We start from the raw sequence: 24,324 nt of genomic DNA, 5'->3' as shown, positions 1-24,324 counted from the left end.
GTATCAGACAAACAACTGATTATGTAATGTATGTTAATATATATATATATGTAGTTTTGTTCTTTCAAAATTTTCAACGTTTACATTTTTTTGATTTGATTTTGATTTTCTTTATTGATTTTCTGGTCATGATATTGTTTGTATCTTTACTATATTTGAAAAATCACGAGGACATGGTACCCATTATGAGTTTTCATCATAATCTATTGATACCTTGAGTTATGATCATCAGCTTTTCACTGTAGTTAAATACCCAGGATTCTTTTCTTAGTCCATCACATGTCTATGGTCTACAGACATACACATCTAGTTATGCTATATAATTATATCTGCATATCTGCTACGACCATGACAATTACTATCAGATTATGGCTGTATTAGCAGTAAATCCATTGATTACACGTATTTTTTCATATTGATATTGACCCGACATTTACCAAAAACATCTGAATTATTGTTATTTTGTTAAAGTTATCATATCAAATCTACCCAAAAAAATCGATTGAGATGGGTCTTTTTTAACAAAATGAAAGAAGAATAGCAATCAGACAAACGTTATTGCCAAATACAATTTATCATTGTCCATTACACAGTGATTTGCAAACTACAATGTATTTATGTGCAAATAAAATAAAATCAAAATTCCATCCTACAATCAATTCAAGTAACAATCACTACTCAACTCAAGACTACAATCTTATTTACTACAAATAGATAGTATACGCGTACACCAAAAGCAATAATTCAAGAGAAAAATATATATCTTAACAGTACGTTTCTCTCTAAAACTTGATTAAGCTCTGCGATTTTGAAGAGGGGTAGCATTATTTAGATAATTGCTATCCATGCACAAGAAATTTGATAATATCTTCAAATCTACATTATCAGAAGTTCGCTGCATGCCATCAAGGGAGTAATCGTTTGAGAAAATTCCTCAAATCATTAGATAACAAGAATGTGTCCAAAGTACACGGATGCCCCACTCGCACTATCCTTTTCAATGTTCCATGGACCGTGAAATTGGGAGTATAATCTAATTTGGCATTAAAATTAGAAAGATTATACTATAGGGAACATATGTATTAAGTTTCAAGTTGATTTTGGACTTCATTTTATCAAAAACTACCTTAACCAAAAACTTTAACCTGAAACTCCCACTTTCATTTTCTATGTTTAGTGGACCGTGAAATTGGGGTTAAAAGTCAAATTTGGCTTTAAAATTAGAAAGATCATATCATAAGCAACAAGTGTACTAAGTTTCAAGTTGATTGGAATTTAGCTTCATCAAAAACTACCTTGACCAAAAACTTTAACCTGAAACTCCCACTTTTATTTTCTATGTTCAGTGGACAATGAAATTGGGGTCAACAGTCTAATTTGGCTTTAAAATTAGAAAGATCATATCATAAGCAACAAGTGTAATAAGTTTCAAGTTGATTGGACTTCAGCTTCATCAAAAACTAACTTGACCAAAAACTTTAACCTGAAACTCCCACTTTCATTTTCTATGTTCAGTGGACCATGAAATTGGGGTCAACAGTCAAATTTGGCTTTAAAATTAGAAAGATCATATCATAAGCAACAAGTGTACTAAGTTAAAAGTTGATTGGACTTCAGCTTCAACAAAAACTACCTTGACCAAAAACTTTAACCTGAAACTCCCACTTTTATTTTCTATGTTCAGTGGACCATGAAATTGGGGTCAACAGTCTAATTTGGCTTTAAAATTAGAAAGATCATATCATAAGCAACAAGTGTAATAAGTTTCAAGTTGATTGGACTTCAGCTTCATCAAAAACTACCTTGACCAAAAACTTTAACCTGAAACTCCCACTTTCATTTTCTATGTTCAGTGGACCATGAAATTGGGGTCAACAGTCTAATTTGGCTTTAAAATTATAAAGATCATATCATAAGCAACAAGTGTACTAAGTTTCAAGTTGATTGGACTTCAGCTTCAACAAAAACTACCTTGACCAAAAACTTTAACCTGAACGGACGAACGGACGAACGGACGAACGGAGGCACAGACGGACGGAGCCACAGACGGACGGAGCCACAGACCAGAAAACATAATGCCCCTCTACTATCGTAGGTGGGGCATAAAAACTCTAATAAAGAGCACATGTCGCTCACCTAGGTCTATAAGCATCTTCAATAATCCACATTCAAACATTGTAGACAAGAATAGAATAGAATTGATGACAAAAGTTTCTTATATTATATTTATTTTCTACTGCTAATCATTTTTTCTGTTGACAATTTATCTTGTTTAGTTTTTTTTGCTTTTTTCAATTCATTACAATTTTACTTCTTTGTAAAACAATTTAGACGTGTAACGAATTCTACATATTTTCTGTCACTATATCTATGGTAAAATATGTACACAGGCTTAACAAATTGGACAAAGGGTTACTTTATGATGCTTATGTTTGTAACAAAATTTTAGATGCAGAAAACATTAGTTGTTGGTATTCATCTATGAGATATGTACTTCAAGCACTTGATATACAAAATTTAGATACAAAGCTCAATAAATTAATTAAATTTGTAAAATGTAAACTTTGTAATAGTTTTAAAACATTTTGGTTGGTCAAAAGATCTGAAACGTTATCACAAGGTAATAGTAAATTAGAAAATTATTTCAACCTCAAGTCTGACTTTGTAAAGGAGGCTTATTTATCAATTAAAGATTTTAGTATAAGAAGAGCTATATGTAAAATGAGAATAAGTGCTCATGATCTTAGAATTGTGAAAGATAGATATAGTAAAAAATGCATAGAGAGAACTCAACTTCTATGTCATCACTGCTTATCACAGGGATCAAGTTCTATTGAAGATGAGACCCATTTTACAGTAAATTGTCCATTATATAATGAACAGAGGAAATTATTATTTGATAAAATTATCACTTTTTGTACTAATTTTAAAGAACTACCTAATGATAAGAAATATTTCTGGCTGTTCACAAATAAGCATTTACCAAATATCGTGTGCCTAGGAAATTACATTATTAAAGGTTTAGAAATAAGATCCAGATGTTAACAAAATATATGAAATAATATAAGATTTTATTGTTATAAGATTTAATATAATAGTTATTTAAAACACATGTTGTGTCAGGCTCTGATCCTGTCCATAACGTAATAGTATGGTATTAGTTTTCTGTTTTGCTTTTTCCAATCATAGTGTGTTGTAAAATGATGCCCTTTATGGGTTCTTGATTAGATTAATAAAATTCTTATCTTATCTTATCTTATTTGAAAACTATTTTTTCTTAATGAAGTACAATTAAGAATTGGTAAAACATGGTATGGAAAAACAATCTAAAATGCAAAGTCGTAGAACCTTTACAAAAGATAACCGAATTAACATACCAGCAAACATACTAAATTTAGTGGTAGTGATCATATCAAATAAAGGCAATAGTAGTATACCGCTGCTCGAAATTCATAAATCGATTGAGAAAAAAAAACAAATCCGGGTTACAAACTAAAACTGAGGGAAACATATAATCAAATATAAGAGGAGAACTACGAAACAACAGAAACACAAAATTAAAATGTAACATACAATATAACAATGGCCGTTTTCCTGACTTGGTACAGGACATTTTAAGAAAAAGTTTGGGTTGAACCTGGCTTTATGGCATGCCAATTCGCCAAACCTCCCGCTTTTACGGCAATGTTAAATGTTACATTAAAATGACAAAATTACTTGACAGGACTACAATACAAATAAATGGGAGAACATGTAGGACAGAGAAACACAAAAAAAAAATAGCTAACAAAAGGTACCAGGTTTAAGATTTAATCCGCCAGACGCACGTTTCATCCACAAAAACATACGTCGATCAAATAAAAAGTATACAAATCCAATCTAACAGGTTCACGACAAAGTTCTAGACGTCACAAGCTAGAACAGATCCTGAAGGAGAAAATGCATACATTTGGATTAAAATACCTCTAGGTATAAACATAAACATGAGTTATGAATACTTTAGTAAACAAAAAATCAGGTATATGGTAGAAAATATTTGCTGGCCACCTGTGGTTGACAACAGACCACGAATACAGCACGACAGGTGCCACATGTGGAAAAGGATATGCATTCCCTCACTCCTAACCACCACTTTTTGGTGGGTTCGTGTTTCTCAGCCTTTAGTCTTTCTATGTTGTGTTTTGTATACTGTTGTTTATCTATAAAATTTTGTTCTTTTCTTTCTTTTTTTTTACCATGGCATTATCAGTTTATTTTCTACGTATGAGTTTGAATGTCCCTTTTGGTATCTTTAGTCTCTCTTTGTCATCGTTAAAACTCACTTGCTTTATGACACAGGTTGATTTTTGACGAATAAGGAGTGGCAAATTCAACTGCCAATGAAAAGCAAACTAAATGTACAGACAAATATGACGATGAATCTAACCGCCTGTATATTTTACTGTATGTATAAGTTGTGTTCTGTACCAAGAAATTAAATTTTCAACGAATGAGAAAAATTCTATAGGCTTGTATGCCGACTTGGACAAAATTACGAACATGTAAGTTTTCCGTAATCCACGAAAATAAACGAGTCCACAGTATGCAGGTGTCATTTGTGTACCTGTGGTATCATAATAGTTATCATAGATTGCTTAAAAAATAATAATTTTATCATTCTATTTGAAATAGTGAATTTATTTAATATTTACAATGGAAAGAAAAATTAGCGTAATATTTAACTACACCGATTAGCGTCATAAGGCGTACGTCCTTCCAATGAAAATATGATGCTTGTTCAAACTTTACCTCCGCTATGTATATATATTGGTCCAAGTTTCTCTGTCCGAGGGGAGGCTTCAGTAAGCGTCCTCTTGACTGTGCAGGATGTATAATTACACAGCATTTACCATCAGAATGGAGACATCAAATCCGAATTCCCGTCAAGAGAGAGCGTCACTCTTGTATTTGCAAGAATGCTTGTCATAACTCTTTTAAAAGTGATCCGTATGTGGCATATTGAAAGGCAAATGTCTGCCCTTCTCCTAAATACCTTCATTTAACAGTTACAGTCCAAATGTCTATGAAATGTTTGCCGTTGAGCAAGCAATAATCAACTTATCTGCGTTCCATGTTCTCGGTGAAACGTAATCTCGTAGTTACACTTTGATCAATGATCCTGGAATGTAAACTAATTTTAATGCAATCAATGTAAGCCTCTTGTACTCTTTGTATTTAACAGAAGAAAACCAGCATAGTCAACATCACAGGGGACTTAATCTAATAGAGGAATGCTTCACTTGATTTTTTATTGAGAAATGTTCTATTTATATGTAAATGAATACAATCTGTTAAATATCTTCTTCTGTATCTGTTCTTAGAAATTGATATCAATGAATCTAAACAGAACCAGAAGGAAATATTTACTTTGTTAATTCTAAGTTCAAATAACATAGGAACGCGAAACAAAAGTTGTATTTGGGAATTCTTGTTGCAAAATTGTTTTCTATATGGATCTATATTGTGAAGAAATTAAATTATTGTATGTTATAATGAGTAACTGTTTTAACTGTTTTACACTCGTCTGAAGGGTCTCTATACCAAATCACTTTGAGTCAATTATCATATCCATTTTTATTTCAAAATCTTGAGAACTTGAAAGGTGAACACAATGCAATTAATCGATCAATGATAACTCGATATCAATAATTATAACTTAATTTTAAGTGACTGTTGCCAGTAAAAAGAATATACTATTATTTCAAAATGGTTGAACAATCAGAACGTTAGATACTTCTTTAAAAAAAAAACTTATTCGAATATTTTGAATTCTAAGTAAAAATGCCTATGACAGAAGTTTATTCATTTTCACTCGTCTGTATCTAGTACATTTCAGAATAAATTGTATGGATATTAATTGTGTTAAAAATGTCAGTAGCTACAATCATACATGACTTACTTACTGTCCTCCCGTCCTGACTACTGTATTATGTTTATTTATCAGTGTGTACTTATTTGTGTAACAACTACTATCTTTGACGCGAAGCACTTCGATCAAATGAATTGGACTAAAAAAGGACGATTACGAGCCTTCATATACAGATGTATTACAAAGATGTTTTATATATGAAAATTTAACCATGGCGTTGTCAGTTTATTTTCGACTTATGAGTTTGGATGTTCCTTTGGTGTCTTTCGCCTCTATTTCTGTTGATGTTTAGTTGTCAATAATAAAATACCTTGTAAAATGGTAAACTTTAGCAATTGTCATTTATCAATAAGATATTAGATTGCTGTCAACGTCAAGTGTCAAATATCTCGTGCATAGTCAGGACGAGAACAGGTAACATCCAGGAGTTAGTTTCTTTCTAGTGGGGTTGAAATTCAGAATGCCACTAGAACATAAAGGTATGTGAAATAGGGGCAGACATTTTGTCTTACAAAATACCATCCGTCAATGCGTTGTTGAAAGGTGTTTTTTCACGTGCAAAGAGAACAGCACTTTCCCTACTTAAGTCATCGGATTTAACATCCCCTATGATAATCCTGAAGACGTGACTGTGTATTTATACATCCAAAAAGACATCAAATGCCATATAACAACACCAATTCAAGCAGCTTCAACAAGGTTCAAAGGTACCACTTAAATAATCAAAATCCCATCATTGAAGTTCTTAAAGAAATAAAACCCCAAAGACTTCATTTACAAATTTCTGCGGGAGACACATGTTTCTGAAATAGTCTGCAATAAGAAGCTCCAGACCAAAATTTGTACAACAGGCAAATGGAACACGCCTTACTGGATAAAAATCCTAGTTACACTAGCTGCTTTACTACATCACTATCAGCACCAGAATATAACAATGATATTTGATTGCATATCGGAACAGAAAACGTCATCAAATAGGACGAAAGCAGGGATAGTACAAATTGTTATGTGTTATAATACTTTCAATAAATCGTCCATGTTGCTCAGTTAAAACACCTACGGATTATTTAAAGTGCAAACGATTAATATAACTAAACCTGAACATTTAAGAAATTGATATTTGAAATATTATGAAGTATTCAGATTATAAACAAAAAACAAAAGCCACAACATAAATTTTCCAGTGTCATAATTTCACAAATAACTCCATGTAATATAATTTACTGTAGCGCACTACATTTGACGTGATGTGTGACACTGATAAAACAACATTACCTACTGTTTTGTCACGGTTCGGTAAAGCGAATCGATAGAAGTCAAGACAGGTAATGTTGATAAAAATTACGTTTTCAACCGGAAGGAATATGTTCTAAGGTATACACGGAACTCCTTCCTGTTTTTCAAAAATTGACCGGTGTATCGGATGTTTGTAAATCTGTGATCTCTGTATGTTAAACTAATGCGGGTTATTATCTGTATATCGATCAACCTAAATTGCCTTCAGTCATTATAAAGACAGTAACGCTACCCAACACACATGGAATGAAATCGGCCATATTTTTCTATTATTGAAGAACAGTTATATTTATTAATGTTAGATAGGATGTAATTGTACGGATTTAAATGAATTCATATTTGTATCTTGGAATCTGACATTTATTAATATAATTATGTGGGTATTTAAAATGTTCTGATAACAGTAAACAATTGTTTACCTAAAATGTCAACGTAGTTCATCAGGGTATTGGATATTGTGTTTATAAGGAAAATCAATATATAACAATTATGTAGTTGCATTCAAAAACAAAACAACTTTAATTCATGGATATGAGTGTGGTCCGTGTAGTGGTTACTTTACTTTTTACAGGTACGTATAATAGTAACTGTTGTTTATCGATGTGTATATGTCTCCACAACGTACACCTCTTTTTACGTAGTCCTCGAACTTCATATAGTATTATATTAATGTATAAAATATACGAGTGAGGCACGTTCCTGAAAGGCTTAATATTTTAAAATTAGATCAATAATTTTAGTTCACCTCAATTTATCCTCTTTATATAAACTTCATTTGGATTTTTTATTTATTAAAACTGGTATATAAACATGATAAACTCTAGCTGACTTATACATTGAGACAGTCTGACGGATGAAGTACTGAGCCATAGTACTATAATACGTACAATTATTCTTATCTTTTCTATCTTTGATTAGTGTAGTTGCATTTCTTAGCTACAATCGGTCACGAGAAAGGCACGAAAGGTTAACCTATTTATACATCATATACACATATATCAACACATATGAACATGTGGGAAATTTTCTGTCTGTTTACATTTTTTTTAATCAAAAATAGGGTGCTAAGGGAGTAAATTCTAAGTTCCCAACACGGCAAACGTTAAACATTTCATCTTTACATTAGTGAAGCAGCAGCACCTCAGAATTATTACGTTGCGGTTAAACTGCCAAATTTTGGTAGCGACGAGTCCCCCCCCCCCCACTAAAATATCTAATGTTCGCCCTAATTATACTCTTTTCACCAAAAACATTTCACTTGAAAACGTGGTGTTTGTCTATTATTATGTCTAAATACACACATCATAAAATATAATTCTTTACCTAACATGTTACCCATGAATAAGTTTTGAAATATGTACCTTCTTATATTGACTTTTCACGACTTATCAAATTTGAAGCAATTATTTTAAGTTGTGGAAAAAGTAAAACAAAGATCATGCAAGGGTGGTATGATAGCTGAATTAACGAATGTACTGCACCTTTTTGTATAATATTTCACTTCCATAAAATTCTTATGAATTTTTAAATATGACAATACCAACACTTATCAATCATTTATATTGTACATAAATTGACCACAAAATTTACAATTTTTACATATTTCCTGGGAAAATTGTTTTATTAAAAGACACAAAACACCCGAGAGTATTATTATACGAGTACAAATGTAAACTTTTCATTAAGATGTCATCTTGTATCTACCTTTCAAACAAATCAACACTGTATGTACAACCACCCTCATGACCCTAGGCTAAATTGTAATTTGCAAAAATATGTATTGATATTTAACAGTTTAAATACATGAAATAAAACAAGCAATAAAACAAAATTCTAATCCAATTATGAATTATGTATATTAAAAGTGATTAAACGAAATTAAAGCTTAGACATGTTAGAAATTAATATACATTTTTTGATACATGACCAGTTTGATTTTAAATTGGGATTTATTTTCATTTACCTTCTACCACGCATATGTCATGTATGTCTACTAACAGTATTATGTAGCAGCAGAGAATGGGTTATGGTTGCACTGGAGTATAATAGACCATGTTCTTTAGCTTTACCTTTTCAAGTACAGAGTTTATCATTTGAGTCCTCCTAGGAATTTACTCAAACCCTACTTACGGTAATGTTTGTGTCTCATGATGAAATGAAATCGTTTTTGGAAACCAGTTGTTGACATAACGTTGAATCTTGTGAATGTCAAGTATCTCCTCCAAAAAGATATAATTAACCATGTTTTGTATATTAGCTGTATTTGCTTTGTGTCATAACCGTAAATATTAAAACGCCCTCTTTGCATAGTCTGAAAAGTCTATGTCAAGTTTGAACCCATTGGAACATTCAGTTTAAAAGCTAAATCTTCTTTATACTACGCCCTACGTTTTCATAGGTGGATCCAGGGAGCCCGGGCCCCCCTTTCATGGGAAAAATTTGGTTCATTATATAGAGAACACTGAAGCATGACTTTAAGGTCAGTCAGCGGACCCCTATACAAAAAGTCCTGGATCCGCCACTGGTTATAGACTACACTGAGTTGTTGGTTTCATGTACTATTTGTCGATGGACGCAAATGGAAACTATCGTCAACACTTGACAAAAATCGGCCTACTCATGTAATAATTCCGTTGTTAACACCTTAAACTTGCACTGTTGATAAGCACAATTCAATGCAAAGGGAAACTCATTTTAGTTCGTCATCGGATACGGTTACGGCATTGTGTATGCTCCTTGTCCCATCTGGATATTATCAAATTTTAGTTACTCTTCAAAACGCTTCAAATCCTGGCACATGTTGTCCTTCATCTGTGTCATGCATGTAAAAGTTTTCTCTTATTGATGTTTCCCTCAAATATCTTTTTATCATCAGAATCATATTGATTTGTGTTAATTTAGGTATGATAGTTGCATTTTATTCAGATTTATGAAGTAGACAACTAAATAGGTTGACACAATGTAAAGACAATTGACTTTTGTTGAAGACCTTTACTTTACTAAGTGGTTTGAATGAGTTGTTGTCAATGTTGTGTTTCTGTCTCATTGACTTATAATATAATGTACATCTGACATTGGTTCAGAATTATGACTGTTTTCAATTTTATATTAATATACTTTCATTTCTCTCTCTATATATATATACAAATGCGTCTTGTTTAAATATACTTTTTCACTTTTTTGGTCTTTTGGAAAATGTTGTTTGTGCTGTATTTAGACCCTTCTACAACGAAATTTGATTTACATGCACACGTATAAAAATTTCGGTTTTTATCCAACGCAATCATAGGTTTGAACGTAGTTTTCAATTTAGACTCGTTTATATTTTTTCGTTTGGGCTTGTATCATATTTTCCCTCCGGTTTATATGATCCGTTCATCCTATATTGACTCTTAAAATTCAAGAGTTTATCTGAAAATGAGGGTACTATTTCTGAAAATGAGGGTACTATTTCTAAAAATGAGGGTACTTTTTATATGGCCTTCCAAATACCGCATCGATCCCTATAATCACGGAAGAGACATTTATTGTCGGAATCCGGATCTGGTGTACAAAAAAAATATTGACACCTTATAATTGTGGCATAACATCGTGGCCGTAAGTTAATTGTTTTCTGTTTAGTATTAAATTTATATTAAGATCCATTTTGTTACATCTTGTGATTAATTTTATTTGACAATCGCCAATGGCAATCAGCAGGGTTAAAGGACATCAGTTGTTCGACCTGTTAGTCAAATGCGTCTTGTTTAAATATACTTTTTCACTTTTTTGGTCTTTTGGAAAATGTTGTTTGTGCTGTATTTAGACCCTTCTACAACGAAATTTGTTTTACATGCACACGTATACAAATTGCGGTTTTTATCCAACGCAATCATAGGTTTGAACGTAGTTTTCAATTTAGACTCGTAATTATTTTTTCGTTTGGGCTTGTACCATATTATTTTCCCTCCGGTTTATATGATCTAATCATCCTATATTGACTCTTAAAATTCAAGAGTCTATCTGAAAATGAGGGTACTTTTTCTAAAAATGAGGGTACTTTTTATATGGCCTTCCAAATACCGCTTCGATCCCTAACATCACTGAAGAGACATTTATTGTCGAAATCCGGATCTGGTGTACAAAAAAAATATTGACACCTTATAATTGTGGCATAACATCGTGGCCACAAGTTAATTGTTTTCTGTTTAGTATTAAATTTATATTAAGATCCATTTTGTTACATCTTGTGATCAATTTTATTTGGCAATCGCCAATGGCAGTCAGCAGGGTTAAAGAACATCAGTTGTTCGACCTGTTAGTCAAATGCGTCTTGTTTAAATATACTTTTTCACTTTTTTGGTCTTTGGAAAATGTTGTTTGGGCTGTATTTAGACCCTTCTTCAACGAAATTTGTTTTACATGCACACGTATACAAATTGCGGTTTTTATCCAACGCAATCATAGGTTTGAACGTAGTTTTCAAATTAGACTCGTTTATATACATATATTCAACTCGTCTGAACATCAACCTAACAATGTCATGAATGTTAGATCTATAAATTTGCTTTCGCAAATGTTTTGTTCTTCCCTCGCCTTGATTCGAACCCATGCCACTGAGATATCGTGACACCAAATCGCCTGCACTGTAGCCGTCCTGCTTGACCACACGACAACCTGGGCTTCACAAAAATAAAGCTTTCGGTGGTCGTGTGTTACCTCTTCGTCAGTTTTAATCTAGCGTCGTACTACAGTACATAATATATAAGACATGGAGATGTTATTGTTACAGATCAGCTCAATTGTCTATAGTAAAGGATCCTACAAATTAATGCAAGATAGATATATTTATAACCATCGTTCATCGTACAAAACCAACAAAAACTGTCTCTCACAAGACATCTTCGTTCAACGAAACATCCTTTTGATAATGTTACTTTCCAAATCATAGAAGTCAACACCGAGTGGGACACAACGGCGAGAAGGAGAAGAGAAAACTTTTGGATCCATCAACTCCACACTTTAGAACCTGATTGTCTAAACGAAAAAGACGAGAAAAGATACAGGAAAGATAAAGAATAACTTACTACAAAGCATCGTCCTTTTTATCCCGCAATATAGGCCAATGGACGTTGCTAACTTCAACTACCAATTATGTATTTTCAAGGCAGCTATATCCAAGTGCAACATATACATTGAGCTGCAAAATTTTCTTATTTTCAAGGCAGCTAAATTCAAGTGCAACATATGTATATACATTGTGCTGCAAAAGTTTCTTATCATCTACATCCGATTTCACCAGGATAGATGCACGCTTGATAAAGCTAGTTGGTCTAGCGAAATATTGCAGTTATTTTCATCATTTTGTAAATATTTTAAACATTCTTATATTTACATACTAAATAGTGTGTTAAAATTACATTGTTAGGCAATCTATAATTTTATTTATAAAATTGAAAACAGTCATAATTTTGAACCACCGGAATATCATATATGCATTAAAGATTTATATCCTATTGTTGTAGAAGGGGTGCGGTGTAATTATTCTTGCAGCTTTCTAAATGGACTAAACACAAAGCAGAATGACGGTGCATTTATAGCTGTTCTTCATCTCAAAGTAACGGTTATAGATTTAAGCTTGGACCTCACACCTCATTGTAAATCATTGTATGTTCATATCTGTCGCTTTCACCTATTTCGACCGAATTATTTGATATATGACGATTACCGTCTAGATTCGTGCATTCGTGCACTTTCAACTTGTCCTACAGAAACTCCCGTAAATAGCAAATATTTGCCTGTAGCCTGAGAGTACGACTGTCGATCATAAAAAAGACTAACGTCAAGTACTTGTAAAATTAGTGGAATTAGATATGCATGCATTATATATACATTTTGTACATGTAAATATAATTGGAAAAGTCGGTAAATGTCTTCGTTGGAAAGGGGGGATAGTGCTTTGAACGTATAAAGATTTTATCATTAAGATAAAAAGATTCATATTAAAATGATCCCATGAACAACATTTTTGAAGATAACTTATTATCTAAAAAATTTAAAAGATAATTCCAAAAGACATCCTACATCCTAAGTAAATATGTTCTATCTTTGCATTCTATACACTGGTAAAATACGTAGGCAATTGCTTTTGATTTAAACTAGATGTACTTATAGCAATGTGTACTATCTGAGGTAATTTAAAAGTATATGTAATAATCATGATAATTGGTATCAATAGTATTTAGTTATATAATAAGTTAAGTTGTCCAGTGAACCATTTTACCACCACCACACCCAAACATTCTGAGAATCCAATTTTATTGGCCAATGTTAGCGGAAGGGCATTCAAATTTACCCTTGTCCGTCTGTACGTCCCAAAATTGGTTTCCGTTCTCTAACTCTATATTAAAAGAAGATGTGGTATAATTGCCAATGAGACAACTATCCACAAGAGACCCAAATGACACAGAAATTAACGACTATAGGTCACCGTACGGCCTTCAACAATGAGCAAAGCCTATACCGCATAGTCAGCTTTAAAGGCCCCGAAATGACAAACGTAAAACAATTCAAACGACAACCACTCACTGAATTACAGGCTCCTGACTTGGGACAGGCACATACATACATAATGTGGCGGGGTTAAACATGTTTGCGGGATCCCAACCCTCCCATAACCTGCCACAACCAAACTTTATCGTTCTCTAACTAAGATTGCCTCTACTAAATGTGTTGAAACGTATTACCACAAAGCTCAGATCAGGTATACATTTGGGTAGCATCACTTTCACCGTTCTTAAGTTGTAACCCTTTGTAAATGCATATTGGGCACCATCTGTGTCCCATGGACACATTCCCCATTTAATGTTTTAAAGGTTAATATTAACAACTTGTCTACATTTATTCTAGGACGCATAATATTGAGTACTGAAATAAAAAAAAAAAAGAATTTATAGAGGAAAGTTTAAACTCAATAACGTTTTCCAACTGACATGCACTTATAAATAAAATGTCGACCAATCCAAAACAAAGACGGAATAGGGCCAGCTAAGTACTAGGTTTAAAATAAATACGGCCATGATAGCAATATTTTTGTAGCACACAATGACGTTTGACGTAAAATCATGTGCATGTCCCAAAACGTGATAATTTTAGTTTCAAATTGTATATTTTCCAATTCTGATTACTAAATAATTTTCTTACGTTCATTTGTTAAATCATTTATTGTTAAATCATATCTCTGAAGACTTTTTAAAAACATGTTTATGTATTTAGAATTTAACATAGCAATGAAATAAACACTGAGAAGGGTCTACAGTCTTTCAAACACGGAACTTGGTTGGAATTTAGGAGTTTTACAAAGTTACTCGTAAACTCTTGTGACATCTGAAGAAACCAATCTCCGACATTAGTCAAACTAATGAATAAAGAAAAAGAACCATCACAAGAAACATATAAATGTAAATAAGACAACTTAATCCATTATTCCGACTGGGAAAATATTTGTATCAGAAACACATAAAACATGTACTTAACTTCCGATAATGCGAAGCACCTTAAAGGCAAATGTCGCAATGTAATTACATGGGATATGGCTGATCTTAACATAAACAAATCCGAAAGTAGTATTTTATTCCGAAGTGCTAAATTACTAGACAAATATTGTTCTTTTGAAGATAAGTGCATCGGTAACACTATGGGATAGATATAATGCATTGACTGTCGTGCGGATAAATGTTTTGATATATTCATGGTTATGTTTAAGGTTACATTGTCGAATCATCCATGAAGGCTTTTAAAAATATATGTATTACCATTTGTTAAGTGTCAAGAAATTATAAACATTGAAATTTTGCTTGTAATTTTGTAAGAATGCTGAAGAAATCTTTACAGATTTATATATATATGTATATCGGTTTTGATAAAAGTATTGTAGTATTTACATACATGTATATAATATGTACTGTATAATGGTATATAGAAAGAAAATTCATGCAGTCCTGTACCAGGAAAGTAACATGCGTAAATGACCGTTTTCGTTTTTGCTTCCTTGTGCAATAATGGTGAGTCACCGACCATAAAAAAGAGCAATTTCACTAAAAGAAACCGTATAACAGACGAATAGATTATTCAATTCAATCTAACTTGTTGTAAGCTCGGAAGGATGTTTGACACGGCTTCATGTCGGGAACCGTATTTTTTCCAATTAAATTAACTGTATAACTGAAATCACTGCTCAGTCTCATTCTTGTTTTCATTATTGTCTGCTGTCTCCGTAAAGATGAAATTGACAACAGTTGAATCTTTGACTGACACAAATTTATTGACTAGCCATTAAACCAAATTAGATTTTATAATTGGCATCTGTTTTGAAAATGTAATTACCATTTAACGTTAACAGAACTTCAGGTTGTATGGATGAATTTGCGGTGTAAAGCTTATTAGCGTTGTAAGGGACACGATTAGTGCTAAGTAGATATATGTATAGGGACAAGTTGTTAGAACTTTAATGACATACAATGATATTTTGACTTCCGCACGATTCCAAAGTTGTTTTGTCTTGTCAAACTTTGGATCAGAGATCTGGTAGGATAATAACAAAGATATATACTTTGTTATCATGGTTATGTATACACCCAGTCTACAACACATTACCATGCATGGTGGGAACTGTTTATAATGTTCTGAAGAAAAAAAATCTGTTACGAAGTACAACTACCATGTGTATTCGATTGAAAAGGGAGAAGGTTGAGTGGTTGAATGATTTAACCTCATTGTCTCATTTTTTTGGGGAAATTGTTGAAAAAATATTTACAATTTTTTCCTCCTTTTTTGGATCAAGAACACGACATATTTTATCGACATCTGCAATGACTCATGTTTCTAGACAAAGAGGGGCAAAAGATACCAGAAGAACAGTCAAACTCATGAATCGAAAATAAACTGACAACGCCATGGCTAAAAATATAAAGACAAACAGACAAAAAATAGTACACAAGACACAACATATAGGAAACTAAAGACTGAGCATCACGAGCACCACCAAAAACTGGGGGTTTCATCAAAATACTTATTCTGAAATAATTTACATGATCCCGATTTACGTGAATCGTAAGATACCTGGTCAATGTTCAAACTTCCCATTTTAGGAGGAAACATAACTTATATAAATGGTTACATAAATCTTTTTTATGAGTCTTTCCAATTGCAGGTGTTTAAACAAAGGCTCAGTATATTTTATTTATTTGCGCAATTAATTATATTACATTTCTACAGAGTCATTATTGATTTAAACGTACAATATATTTTGAAACATAAGAATTGTTTAAAAAAAAAAGCAGAACAGCATTTTCTTTATAAGATACAGTTTGATGTTTAATTGATGATATGAGTCACCCTTTGAATTAGTACTAAAAAGTACCTTAGTAAGAGATTCAATTATATTTATTTATAAGTGCAAACAGAGGATGTGTATCTTTAAAATAAAATGACAAACTGACACTATTAAAGAACTACCAATGAGACGTATTGACCTTCCCACAACTTAAACTACCTTCATTATTTTTAATTACTTTTAGTACTAGTACTGAAATATAAGTATTGATACATTATTATATAACTGATTAAACACAACTGGTATTGGGCAGAGGAATTAAAAACGAGTACTTTAACGTAGGATTCGTTCTTTTGTGTAATGGAGCTATTGATTAATATCTTCTTTCTGTTTCTGATTCCAGTATGTCATACATGGGCACAACCTCGACTCAACACTGTTTCGACCACCATTACACAGACATCCGGGTATTCGGCTGTTCTCAATTGTCAGGTCCACGAATTGGGCGATGCACAGGTAAAGTAAATTATTTGAATGTTTTATGAATCTGTAGTTACATGATACTTTACTATGGCAATTAAGATGTTTGATTATTGAAACGATGTACGATATTGATAAAATCGGGACAATTTTGCTGTTAATACCTTGCAGCAATCTTTGGGATCACAGAGAATAATTGGTCACTCTTATGCATACAGGAAACTGAATTGGGCGTTTAGAAAACGTAGAGACAAAACAATATTTTAAGACCTAAGTTATTCGTGTTTGTTCCAGGAAAAGTATCTAACAACCCAGAAACTATCATTGTTAACATGAACTGCTCAACAGCATTTATTCGATAAGAATAAAACATAAAATACGTATTTTACTCACTCATGAGATTGCCGATCTTGGGACAGCTTAAGATGGAAATATCTCCCCCAAAACTCCTACCAGTGGTCATCAAGAGGAAGATGTACTGTTCCTTCTTTATTACAATTATTTCATAGACACCAATAAGATTTCGCCAATTTGCTGTATAACTAAATATCTTGCAGTTTCTATGGTCTACCAGAACGGTTATTCTTTAGTTTTTAATGTTGATCTTTGGATTGTGCATCTACTCTTCCTGAGCTCGCTGGTTTTCTAAAATGTCCTTTGCTAAATTGCAACTTCAGCGATATGGCTTTTGCTGATCAGTGTTTTAGCAAGAATAAGATGGCATTCCATTGAAAGGGGCAACTTAATGCGATAATTATTATTCAATTTTGTTTTCTTTATTTGTTTCTTTTTCTTTCTAAAAGAATAAATTGTGAATTAGTTTATAAAACAGTACCCTTTACAGTTAATATCTAATATGAGTAGGTAAAAAGGTTTTAACTGCATTGTTGATGGAGGTTACTCCACAATATTTAGCTCACCTGGCCCAACGGGTCCGTGTCAGCTTTTGTTATCGCTTGTAGACGGTCGTCTGTCGTCCCTCGTTGTCGTTCATCGTACGTTATTTTTTACATAGATAATCTCCTCTGCAACTACTCGGCTAATTTGTCTATTACCTTAGAAATAATAGATAGACAAAATCTGATATGGGCAAATCCCACCGAATTTTTGCGCCTGTGTCTAGTCAGAAGCCTCGGGCCTTTGTTAGTCTTTGATATCCGGGCTTGGGACCGGCAGGTTTGACCTGGCAGAGTTAACAGTTTAAAAATCATTACAAAGCACAATACATATCACATTGATATATGTTTTAAAAAGTTTATATACAGCTAAAGCTAGTAAAAGTAAACATTCTAAAGACATACAAACACGTATGTAGTCATCACATTATTTATACCACATTATTTATGTATGTGCCTGTCCCAACTCAGGAGCCTTTAATTCAGTGGTTGTCGTTTGTTTACGTGTGACATATTTGTTTTTCGTTCATTCTTTTATATAAATAAGGCCGTTAGTTTTCTCGTTTGAATTGTTTTACATTGTCATATCGGGGCCTTTTATAGCTGACTATGCGGTATGGGCTTTGATCATTGTTGAAGGCCGTACGGTGATCTATAGTTGTAAATGTCTGTGTCATTTTGGTCTCTTGTGGACAGTTGTCTCATTGGCATGCAATCATACCACATCTTCTTTTTTATAATCACAGGTCAGTTTTCGCTTGATATCTGAAGCCCAAATTATTTTAGAAAAAATGAAAGAACTGATGCATGTAATGTATGAAGTTATTAAGCATTGGAAAGAATACCAAAGGATCTTTTTTAGTTTACGGGCAGAGCAGCGTAAGGTGTATGAAAATAATTATCATGATAACAGTTAGGAAGAACTGACGTATACAGCACGACATACAATTTTATTGTCTCAGTCAGAATTTGTTTAGGGAAATAAGACATGCGCTAGGAGTGTGAAACTAAACTGTTAAGCTGTTAAAAACATGAAGGATAGGCATAAAATACTGTATTACAATAAGAAATTACCATAAAAATTATCTTATGCGTTGATGAATTTGCAAATTCTTTTGATGAAATATCCCATCGACATTGGACTTGATATTGGAATCATTTATTGTAGTTTTATTTTTGAAGAAATTCCTGGTATCATTTCTGAAAACTACCATATTAAGAAATCGTTCATTTCGTTATGATTCGATCATTCGAAGGATAAAGGCATTCTTATTTATCTCCGTATTATCTGTCAACAATCTTCTATTTACAGGTAATATGGCTTGGTCCCTCGGGAATGCCGTTAACGTTTGGCCGAAGGCGAATTACGACGGATAAGAGGATTTCTGTGGAACAACCGTATAGTGTTGATTGGAATTTACATATACGCCATGTCAAGCCTAGCGATGCTGGCGAGTACATATGCAAAGTAGATACATCGCCACCGCAAACAAAAAGAGTCAACCTGAAAATTAAGGGTAAACAAATTAGTGTTTATGATTTTTGAAATTGCATTGCCTTATACAACTTCGGCAGTCAACAAACTTTGTAGAAATATATAGAATTCTTATAAGTACAGCTAATAATGACTTTAAGAATTTTTCTCATTAGAAATGTTTATAATTTGCATGAGAAGTCCAGCTTTGAACAATAGATCATTGGCAAGTTTGAAAATTCTCTAAACTCGATATAGTTGGACAGTCTTATTTTCTTAATATACATGTAGTTAATACAAAGTAGATGACGTACGATTACCTGCTATCATACCAAATATCAAAGGATAATAATTGTGTGAACAAATACAGGTCACAATACGGCCTTAAATATATAATGATTAAACCCATACAACAAAACAAATAACGGAGGTACTGCTAGAAGCGTAAGAAACAGTCATTCTTATCATATACTTTTGAGGCCATGAAATAATTTATTTTAAATCGTAAAAAATGTTCAAGGGAAAGGACCATTTCTAAAAAGGGGGATTCCAACAAAGGAGAAAAGGGTTGGGGTTCCAAATATATGTCAACATTCAAATGCACATCTTCGCTAGCCAAGGGTTACGATCCACTTCCCTTCTCTCCACGATGAGAGGAGGGAAGTAGATCGTAAACCTTGGCTAACGAAGATGTAAAATGCATTGATCGTCTAAAAAAAAAAGGGATTCAAACCACCGGGACCCTTCACCCTGGATCAGCCACTGGGACAAAAGTTGTTCATGATTTTTTTAATTTTCTTTCCAACTTTAAACTGCACTGGTGCGAAGTTCTATACGGTTAGCATGTTGACTGAAATTGTTTACATAAAGTGAATATGTTCAGACTATATGTATATGTAAATAATCTGCCAAAAATCAACGCATATTGAGAGTAGTTGCAACAATATGATAATTGACAATGTCAAGAAGCAAACAATTTACACCAAGTCCTTAATGTAACAACATTCCAGACGTATCTGCTATTATAACTCATTGACTTTTACTTTAGATATCAATTTCGTATTTTCAACAGTTTTATATCTAAAAGCCATGCAATTATATTAACTTTTAATCTGTTATTCCGTTCGATTAGAAAGAGAGAGCTTATTTTCAGTCATACAATGTGAAAATAACCAGTCAAGCGTCAATTTGTATAAGGTTTGTCTTTAATGAGAGCCTTACATAGTGTTGTACATTATTTCCACTTCCTTCGCATTCGCTACTCTTCGCGTAAAAGTTTTGCATGTGCTGCCTGTGGCAGCAGAACAAATTTATGAAAGTACTTGAATGTAATGGTTTACAAGACTTTAGAGTCACTTTTTTTGGGAGCCGAAATTTACAGACCAGTAATATACAAGTCATATCTACACAGTGTTTTACCAAAACGGAGAAACTTGTTTTTTTTTCTTTAAAATTTGTTGGGAATATACATGTACTTGTATGTAATAACTACACCAATCTTTGTGCAAAAATTCACAAATAAGTGGATAATTTAGTGCATGCAATATTTCTAAACATATAACGATGAGTTGCTTTGAATCAAAACCCATGAGTAAACAAAGCAGAGTTGGAATACCGTTAATGTAATCTACTCCGAGTTCATGATAAAACAACTATATTACAAGATTGATGACTTCTAAAGCCTCAATTTATATTGCGGATTTGAAAGTCCAAATAATGTCCAATAATAGAGTATCAATGTACTTATTCATGACACATAATAAATCATATAATGGACAGAGATAAATTGTTGTTACAGATTTAATATTTCACTTTCAGTTTCATTCAGGATGAACATTTTATTAATGAAAACAATCATGTTTCCCTGTATGAAAGCTAGTTAATATAATTATTTCATCTGATTTATCTATTATAAGTTAAACAGCAATCCAAGTTTTAAAATTTCGTATTACCATTTACGAATACCGGTATATATATTGAACCACAAGGGTGTCATCTGCTTGACAACACTATTTTTCATCAAATTGAGGATCAAAATATTTGTATACCCCCGCCGTTTTACCCTTGTCCGTACGAACGTCCCAACGTTGGTTTCCGTTCTCTAACTTTAGTTTGTCTCAAGTTATACACAATGCTTATTAACACAAAATACAGATCAAATTTGAATTTGGTGGTGTCACTTTAACTGTTCTAGAGCTATGCCCCTTTACAAATGGAAAAATTGCTAAATTTTTCGATTCCGTTCTTTAACTTTAGTTTGCCTCAATCAAATGTTATGAAACTTATACACAATGCTTATTACCACAAAATACAGATAAAGTTTGAATTTTGTGGTGTCATTTTAACTGTTCTAGAGTTATGCCTCTTTACAAAAGGAAAAAAAGATTGCTGAATTTTTCGTTTCTGTTCTCTAACTTAAGTTTGCCTCAATCAAATGTTATGAAACTTATACACAATGCTTATTACCACAAAATACAGATAAAGTTTGAATTTGGTTGTGTCATTTTAAGTGTTCTAGAGTTATGCCTCTTTACAAAAGGAAAAAAAGATTGCTGAATTTCTCGTTTCTGTTCTCCCTAACTTAAGTTTGCCTTAACCAAATGTTATGAAACTTCCTATACACAAAATTTATTACTACAAAAAAACTCAGACCAATAACACATTGGGTTGCGTAACTTTTACCGTTCCTCAGTTATGTACCTTTATAACTATATAAGATATGCAATCAGGGGCATCATCTGTGTCCCATGGAAACATTTCCGATTTATTTAAGGAATACCCCCTCCCCCTCCCTTGAAGTTAAATTGTCGTTCCCTAAAGCAATATTACGTTATATGTACCATAGGTTTGTCCCCTCCGTGAAATACCTAGTATGCCTTCGGAATATACAAATATTATTGTCAAGAATTTCAATAACGACCGGGGAACAGACTTTATGTACCAATACTGATGGTTTTAAAATAAAAAAAGGTATTTCTTACTGTTTGAATGTCATTATGTACATTGTAGAATTCACAATATATTCAGACTGAAGGCGTTTAATTGTATCTTGTAATTATTTTAGATTTAAATATAGGTAAAACATTTCCTAAAGGATAAATGTGTAGGTTAAAATAATTTGCATGAGGGATTTCTGCGAACGGTTTACATATACAAGTTATATTCAAAGTGTAGGCGCACATAAATAGAAAATATAATGCTTCTAATTTACTTCCTGCTTAATGATTATTCACTTTGTCTGTGAATTTCTAGATAACGAATTGCGTAATTGTACAAAAATTATTGTGATTACGCTTTAAAGCGAAAATGATATTACATGCGTTCTTATAAGGTTATATTGCTTTGTATGATTTCTTATATTTTTGTTTTTTCATCATTATTGGTACCATAGCTATTCTAGAAATGTGTACCGTGCGATTTTATACATGTTTTGTTTTCTACTTTTTTACACTATTTTTTAACATCAGATTTAACAAAAATGATTCATCTAGATTAATAGAGCAGACACCCATTGTGAACGACTGGAAAGCTACGACGGATTCAGGTTTCAAGTTAAATTGAAACAAAATGGTCGAACTTGGTATTTTAAAATTGACAACAATCACCAAATTTCTCTGATATAGATGTTTTAACAAACTAAACAATTACTAAATGTTCTCGACAGCTGGAGCAATGTACGATAAAATCATGTTTGTCGATTTTGCTTGGGTGATCTTTTGATTGCCTACGTGATAATAGAATGCATCTTTTCATCAGCGATCTGAAGGCTCAATATTTAAATTGGTCTTTTCATCTTGGTGACACTAATCATTATTCAGGATCGATGTAAATAGTAAGAAACGACAGGTCACTCTACTCAAATGCATAAATGACGGAGATAAATTTATTTCTAGCTTCTGCAATCAATATTTTCTCGTTATTCAGTTATATACTCTTTCAATCCTCAATTTTGATATCTGTCATATTAGGAACGCTACACGTGTTAAATTCCCATGAGCAGTATGTTCATGTCTGTAAAAGTGCATCTTTTGAACAACTTTCACGGCAAAGCGCAATGTAGCAAACATTTTAAATTTGTTAATCACGTTTTTCTATGCAACTTTAAATGCTCTTATTACAATGAAGGGAAAGAGCATGTTACTGATTTCCAATAAATTACTTCATACAAGGTTTTTTTTTCAAAGTCCGACTAACTACAAGTGTATATTGAATCCTCGTTTACTTTTATGCAATTAAAAGAATGTCTGATAGCTATGTCGGTCAGTCGATTTGGAAATATCGCTTTAATATGAATTAGATATAATGATGGTGCATGTGAGTGCTGAACCACGTTGCGGTATACAACCTCGACCAATAGATGTGTTGATCAATTTCTTGTTAGTGGTCCTATCGTTTCTTTAAGTCGGGGATGTATAAAATGAGAGTGTGGATATACGACAAATGAAACAGCAAAATCAAAAGATAATAATATTTCAGAACTGAATTATGATTTTTGTCTGTAAATACACACATACATGTACTCTTATCAATATGTTCAAAGGTGCATTAAAACCATCCGAACACCATTAAAGAAACATTATAAAATAAATGTATTACTAGACAAAAAGCCAATCTGATTAAAGCCAGGGGACATTCAAAATAACGGGAAGTGCGGTATGGTTTTAATTATATTGGACAAAAGTCCGTCTTGTTATGGTCAGATGTCAATATCACTTGGTGTCAACTGAAGCTCTATTAGACATATCTATATTCAGATTGAGTAATGTAATTAATCGTATAAAAGTATGTCGCGGCAATATTTGATAATTTAATATCTACTTGTAAATTATTGAATAGAATCGATCAGTTTTGTCAATACCAAGTGGCATATTAGGATAGTGATGTAGTAATTGCATGGGTGGTAAACAAATGCATATGTCAAGGAATTATATCCGGTTTTGATATCAACGTCGTTTGA

At 32.6% G+C, this 24,324-nt stretch overlaps 1 protein-coding gene across 1 annotated transcript in view; it reads left to right on the top strand.

Moving 5' to 3' along the window:
- Positions 1–7,196: 7,196 nt before the first annotated feature.
- The window catches only part of LOC139520089 (lachesin-like), a 28,082-nt gene continuing 10,954 nt past the window's right edge, over positions 7,197–24,324 (top strand). Inside the window, exons 1-3 of the mRNA XM_071312517.1 lie at positions 7,197–7,775; positions 16,921–17,033; positions 19,206–19,410. Coding sequence (XP_071168618.1) covers positions 7,730–7,775; positions 16,921–17,033; positions 19,206–19,410 — 364 coding nt within the window. The 5' untranslated portion in view covers positions 7,197–7,729. The remainder of the gene's footprint in view (positions 7,776–16,920; positions 17,034–19,205; positions 19,411–24,324) is intronic.

The sequence above is a fragment of the Mytilus edulis genome, chromosome 4 (assembly GCF_963676685.1).
Source record: "Mytilus edulis chromosome 4, xbMytEdul2.2, whole genome shotgun sequence".
Lineage (NCBI taxonomy): Eukaryota > Metazoa > Mollusca > Bivalvia > Mytilida > Mytilidae > Mytilus > Mytilus edulis.
Note: the sequence above shows the minus strand (reverse complement) of the source record. Positions and strands in the feature narration are given on the sequence as shown.